This window comes from Cibotium barometz, chromosome 53 (genome assembly GCF_041138505.1).
Source record: "Cibotium barometz isolate CiBa-2024 chromosome 53, ASM4113850v1, whole genome shotgun sequence".
NCBI lineage: Eukaryota > Viridiplantae > Streptophyta > Polypodiopsida > Cyatheales > Cibotiaceae > Cibotium > Cibotium barometz.
Genome location: NC_141098.1, coordinates 39,730,533 through 39,737,060, shown reverse-complemented (window position 1 = coordinate 39,737,060; position 6,528 = coordinate 39,730,533). Strand labels below are relative to the sequence as shown.

Below are 6,528 nucleotides of genomic sequence, written 5' to 3'. Positions count from 1 at the left end.
TGCAAAACGTGTTGAAAGGGAGACCTTAATGTATTTTGCTTGTTATTTTCAATACGAGCATATATGGGTTTAACCATTCAAGCATAGATAAGTTCAACCATTCAAGGCTAATTTTATAAGATGGAAGTGTTTGAGATAAACTACCTCTTGTAATTCCCATTATCTAAGATGGAAGTGTTTGGGATAATTGCAAGTAAACAAATGCATAACGTGTTGAAAGGGGCATCTTAGTGTCTTTTACTTGTTATTTGCATATGATGGCAAATAAATCGCTGTGAGAGAGAGAGAGAGAGAGAGAGAGAGAGAGAACTTAATTGTATGAGCAGTTCGAAACATTCACTCTGAGAAAATTACATAAGTCGTAGCGATGGTACAAGCCGGTCGTTGTAGTATAGTGGTGAGTATTCCCGCCTGTCACGCGGGTGACCCGGGTTCGATCCCCGGCAACGGCGCTTTTTTTTCTGCCAGGCAGATTCGACGGATATTCCACACTCTCCCGGAGCTGAAGCTGTTGCTGAGAGCTTAGAGCGGATGGGAGATTCATCCTCCATCTAGAAGGACCAACTCACTGCTTTTAACTACATTTAAGAGACTGAACACGGTATGATGGTTATGCTTACCATGGGTTGATACAGGAACTGCACAAGTAGAGATGAACTTATCACAGAGTTGCACAGACAATTCAGAAGAGCTTTCAATGAACTACCCAAATAAGCAGCTCTACATTATTCAAGGGAAAGGGCACAAATCCCGTATTACAACAAGGGAGATCACGACAAATCAATGGGTGGTGTGCAGGCTCTCAATAAACATAACAACCTACATACAAGTAGTTCTACAATGTCACCATGGACATTCACAAGTCTTTCTACAAATGCATATATTGCAAAAACTTACAGCACTCCCACAGCATTGTGCAGCCTTCTTTTCTTTACACCCTGTCTATGCCCTCAATCTTGTCTTCAACCTCAGCATATAATTGCCTAAGCTTGTCAAGGTTTTCCTCTGATGTCTCCCAATACCCTCTCCCATTGGCTTCAAGGAATGTTTGCACTAGCTTCCTGAAGGAGTTAGGGTTGGTCTCAAGCAACCTCTTCTGCATGGCCTCATCTGAGATGAATGTTGAATTGGCTTCCTCATAAACCCAGTTATCAACTTGACCTGATGTTGCACTCCATCCCATTGTGTTGGTCAGCCTCTTCTCAATCTCCCGTACACCCTCATAACCACTCCTCAGCATGCCCTCATACCACTTGGGGTTGAGCATCTTGGTCCTAGCATCCAGCCTCACCGTCTCCGACAATGTCCTCACCTGTGCATTGGCCGTTGTGGTGTCGGCTATGTAGGAGCTCACCTTCTTCTTGTCCTGCCTCAGCCCTTGCACCAGCTTTGTGGGATCCGAGTCGAAATAGTGGCTCACATCTGTCAGCGATATCTCCGATGAGTCCAGGTTCTGGAATGTGGCATCTGCTGTAGCCAGGGCCATCTCAAATACTTGCCTCTTCTCCTTCATCCCAGTTCCTGGAGCATCAGAGTCGAATGCAAAGGACTTTCGCTTCAGATACATTTCTTGCAGCTGCTGTTCGTTCTCCCAGGATGCATTCTCCACTGCCAGACTTATGTTAGCTGAGTAGGACCCAGATGCATTGGAGAAAATCCTAGTGGCAGCATCTCTAAGAGGGACTCCGAGCTTTGCAGATTGCTCCAAGGCATGTTTCCTGACAAAGTTCATCTCGGCGGGCTCATCTAGTTCAGCAACCATCTTAACTGCTCTATCTAGAAGATTCATCTGCACAGCGGATATCATCGACAATACAGATGATTTTAAAAGACAGCTATATGAGAAGAAGAAGAGAACTAGAAATCGTATACAAACCATGGTACCTGATTGATAAAGAGATCTCTGAACACTCCTGAACAGTTCACCACCACATCCACACGAGGCCTGCCAAGTTGTTCCAATGAAACAGGCTCCACCTTGTTGACACGGCCGAGCGCATCAGGCTTTGGTTCAACTCCCAGCAGCCACAGGACCTGGGCAAGAGACTCTCCATATGTTTTAATATTATCAGTGCCCCATAGCACAAGGGCTATTGTTTCAGGATAACTGCCTCCAGCTTCAACCTTCTGCCTTTCCAGAAGCCTATCAACAACAGTCTTCGCACACTGCATAGCTGCCACAGTAGGAATAGCTTGTGGGTCAAGTGCATGGATGTTCTTCCCTGTAGGTAGAACCTTCGGGTTTCTGATAGGGTCACCCCCAGGGCCAGGCTCAACATACTTGCCTTCCAAAGCATCTTTCAAACTTCCAACTTCATTATTAGCGACCACCTGCTTCAGACACTCACCAAGGAACTCGAAGAGGACGCGCATCTTCTCCCTGTTAGCATCCCTGAATTTTGTGTTCTGAATCACTGCAACCCATGGAGCTTTCTTTGGAATAGCAAAGAGGGAACCAAGCTTATCTACCACATTCACAACCTGTCCTTTCTTGTTGGTGGTCTCCTCCACAAAAGCAGTTACAGCACCTCTGCATATGTCAGTAATCTCCCTTGAGAGCTCAACATCCTCCAATACTCCTTTGTTGTAGTTTCTGTAAATCTCCTCTATATTTCTGTTCACAGACTCTGCCAAAATGGTTGGCAGACTGTAGATCCCATCATCTGGCCTGTCTAGCGCGGCAATATTGACAAGTGTGGCTACTGCTTCCATTGCAGTAGGTGGCTCTCCAATAATATGCAGACCACATGGCAACAGTCTGGACTCTATCTCCATAATCTTGCCATATACCTTCCCCACTATCCCATCCCTCTCCTCTGCACTCAGTTGCACACATTCATCAGGCAATTCCACATCCCTGTCCAGGTTACACTGCTTGGCTGTGCTGATTATGCTACTCACAATCTGCTCACCCCTTCCAGAATCTTTGAGGGATTGGTAAGAGGAAATAAGCTCACTCAACTGTTTCAAACCCTTGTACAGTCCGGCATTCTCAGCAGGAGGTGTCAGATAGCTGATAGTATTGGCATAACTTCTCCTCTTGGCAATGGTGGCCTCTGAGGGGTTATTGGCAGCATAGTAGTAGATGTTAGGTATATTTCCAATCAGACTATCAGGGTAGCAGATATCACTCATACCCACTTGTTTACCAGGCATAAACTCCAAAGAGCCATGTGTCCCGAAGTGAAGAAGAGCATCCGCACCAAAAATCTTCTCCAAGAATGTGTAATATGCAGCAAATCCATGGTGAGGACTTGCCGACTTGGCAAAGAGTAACCTCATTGGGTCACCTTCATAGCCAAATGTAGGCTGAACACCTATGAAGACATTGCCATACTGCTTCCCATATATAAGGAGATTCTGGCCATCAGAGTTCAGGCTACCAGGTGCCTTGCCCCAGTTCTCTTCCAGAGATTTGGAGTATGGGGTTAGCCTTTCATACTCACGTACAGGCATTCTGTAAGCTATGTTCAAATCAGGACTGTTGAACTTTGCTTCTTTGTCATGGATAATCTCTTCTATGAGAGCTTCTGCTGTCTCAGGAAGGCCATCCACATTGTAACCATCATTTTTCAGATCCCTCAGTACACTGAATATGGATGCGAACACATCAAGGTAGGCAGCCGAGCCGACATTGCCTTTGTCAGGAGGGAAGCTGAAGACTGTGACTGCAAACTTCTTTTCAGCCTGAAAGAAATAAGACAATTTTCTGCCGATGAGCTAGGGAATGACCCCTCACATTCCAATCAGAAGTACTACACTGAAACAACTGTAGTAGGGGACTAACCTTGGTTTTTCTTTTAAGCTCTGCCCACCTTATAGCCCTTGTGCAGAGCTGCTCAACCCGCTTGTGCAGGGCATGAGACTTTCCTGCCCCACAAAGCAGTGATCACAGTAAGGACACAGAATGATTACAACTTACAGCACTTCATCAACATATATTTGAATAGGCAAAATAAAGAGTGCCAAATGCAACAATTGAAGATGACAAAAAAGCACCTGTTCTGGAGTCGCGACCAGAGAAAATAATAGGCTCCAGCCCCCCATCAAGCTCAGGAAGAGCAACTTGGAGGGCAACCTGAATAGGATGCAGACCCAAAGTGCTATCCAACCAATCTTCTGTTGTCTGAAACACCAGGGGTAAGGCCACTAGATATGGCACCCCCAGATTGCGCAGGGCCTCGATTGCACGAGGATGATCTTGACTAGCAGGGCCTCCAACCAGAGCAAACCCAGTCAGGGATACCACAGACTGAACAAGTGGCTTCTTAGTTCCAGGGTCACAGAAGAACCTCTGCACAGGAGAAGAAAAATCCAATCCACCAGAGAAAATAGGCACCACTTTTGCCCCTCTTGCCTCCAGCTCCATTACAACCGCAACATAATGACTGTCATCACCTGTTACAATGTGACTCCGTTGACAGATGAGGCCAATTACTGTTGCATCAGGGCTTTTCAGCTTGATGTTGGCATCTCGTCTGGTACCATACCAATTCATGTACTCCCCAACATCATCAAACATTCGAGGAGCCATCGGGTGCCAGATACCAACATCTAAAAAGTTCACAGGGTCGTCAAACACAAGCTCAGCTTTCTGTAGGGCAGGGACATAGGCACCTGCAACCATCTTGAGGAAATTTTCCAAATTGCTAGATGACCCTCCTAGCCAAAACTGAAGGCTCATCACGTACCGCCTAGCATCCTGGGCTCTGTCCATGGGCAAAAGCTTCAAGAGCTTAGGGAGCGTGCGGACAACCTTCAGCATATTCTCTTCAAAATTTGGAACCCTCCCATTCTTCTTCAAGACCTTGAATAGAGAGCTCTTTTTGGATTGCCCAAGCTGGGACATATCAAAAGTACCCAGCTTGTTCAATCTCATCACCTCTGGCATTGATGGAAAAACAAGGATGGCATCCAAACGCTCCCTCTCAACCTCAACAGCTTTTTTCACCTTCTGTGCTAGCTCCTCTACAAATATGAGAGAGCCAATGAAGATGTTGGCATCAGCCATGTCTCCTTTGAACATCTCATAATTGGTATCGTCTCTGAGCTCCTCCAGGAGATAGCCAACTAACTCATAATTGACAAGCCTGTTTGTCCTGTTGATGTTCATGACGGCCGCAGAAAGGGAGGACTGGTATTGAGCTTCAAGGACAACATAAACAACCTTCACCACGGTAGCACCAGGGTTCTTGCCACCAGGGGTAATGCGGCGGACATCAGGGCGAGTCTGAGTAAACAAGCCATTGCTAAGAATGGCTGAGGTTACCTGAAGCAGAGAATTGGACAAATTGAATATCATTACAGAGAAAACTCACATTACACCATAGAAATCCGGAACAAAGATTCAGGAAAGCAGCTGATGTGATGCAATGAGAAGCAGACCACACGACCGTACTTAACATACTTTGACACTAACTTCACTTCTGCAGCAGGTACGGATTAAGAGGCAAAGTGGCAGAGAATTAATAGAAAAGGGCCTAACCTGTTGCCTGGATCGCCTTGACTGGATCGTGGAACCATTGATTACCTCCAAAGCATGATTTTCCACCTGAATCTGTGATCAGAGGGATATGATGAAAACTTGCATAACACATAGTAGGTAGAAAAAGTTTAACATGATGCTCACCAGACTGCTGAGCTTGTCAATAGGATTGGCTTGGCGCAGACCTTCATGTAACCGGGCCACACCTGCATTATACGAGAGCGCATCAGATTGACAAGAGTGAAAGAGGGGAAGCATGTCTTCGCAAAGGGGGGTTATATGGAGATGCATTGACGCTGCGCAATTAAATAAACTGAATTTTGGTTCAGTTCCGGGTGTAATATGAAGGTATTGCAGAACCATGAGACAAAAGGAAGCACAGAAGAGGAAGAGAGGCTTACCTGCTGATGATGCTGTGCAGCTGCTGCTGTTGGAAATGCGCGGCCTGTGCTGAGAGATGGAGTGGCAGAAGGTGGAAGGAGGAGCCACAACAGCCCGGAGAGAAGCCATGGCTCACAAAGACAGGCCAGCAAGGTGGAGGACGTTGAGAATGAGAATTAGGGTTTACTGGCAGGGCTTTGTTGTTCTTGCAGAGAGGAGACGGTTGCACCACCCCGACACACACGCGCGCGCACACCCACCACACACACACACACACATACAGAGGATATCCACTCACTATCGAGTGAGCGTTATTAGAGGATTATAGTCACAATATAAAAAATGCTGGACGCGTGGGCAGCTCCCATTGGCTGGTAGTATCCATATTGGATGGCCAGGCCCAACATACAATATCGCTTTAGAATTTTATATGTGCAATTTTCTGGGAACGTAAAACTGATGGCTTCTATCAAACCGGCCAGAATGCCATAGGATTTGGGCCACACATCCATCATTGTAAAAGTACACATCAATGATACACCTGTGACCTCCAATAGAAATATCTCCAATCTTTTGAAATCCATGTATGGTGATATGATGTTAACAATATCAAGTTATGTGTATTGTATTTTGAGGGTGGTCACATGCGTGTATTTTGAGGG

At 46.0% G+C, this 6,528-nt stretch overlaps 1 protein-coding gene and 1 non-coding gene across 3 annotated transcripts; one reads left to right on the top strand and one right to left on the bottom strand.

The window, feature by feature from the left end:
- Positions 1-380: 380 nt before the first annotated feature.
- On the top strand, positions 381-452 carry TRNAD-GUC (transfer RNA aspartic acid (anticodon GUC)). The gene has a single exon. It is a non-coding gene; the product is annotated as a tRNA-Asp (tRNA).
- A 240-nt stretch (positions 453-692) lies between these two features.
- On the bottom strand, positions 693-6,324 carry LOC147608624 (magnesium-chelatase subunit ChlH, chloroplastic-like). Of its 2 annotated transcripts, none has more exons than XM_086789361.1 (7): positions 5,887-6,324; positions 5,630-5,691; positions 5,486-5,557; positions 4,000-5,269; positions 3,788-3,870; positions 1,885-3,687; positions 693-1,789 (listed from the first exon to the last, which is right to left on the bottom strand). In XM_086789361.1, the coding sequence occupies exons 1-7, from the start codon at positions 5,993-5,995 to the stop codon at positions 932-934; spliced, it is 4,257 nt and encodes a 1,418-aa protein (XP_086645487.1). In that variant the 5' UTR covers positions 5,996-6,324; the 3' UTR covers positions 693-931. The 2 variants fall into 2 exon arrangements, with proteins under 2 accessions (XP_086645487.1, XP_086645488.1); XM_086789362.1 differs by having other exon boundaries at positions 5,486-5,551; positions 5,887-6,172.
- Positions 6,325-6,528: the final 204 nt, after the last annotated feature.

Coding starts and splice junctions, on each gene's coding strand:
- LOC147608624 (XM_086789361.1), bottom strand. CDS start 5,995: ATGGCTTCTCTCCGGGCTGTTGTGGCTCCTCCTTCCACCTTCTGCCAC. Junction 5,692..5,886: donor CTGCACAGCATCATCAGCAG/GTAAGCCTCTCT, acceptor CGTATAATGCAG/GTGTGGCCCGGTTACATGAA. Junction 5,558..5,629: donor TTGACAAGCTCAGCAGTCTG/GTGAGCATCATG, acceptor CTCTGATCACAG/ATTCAGGTGGAAAATCATGC.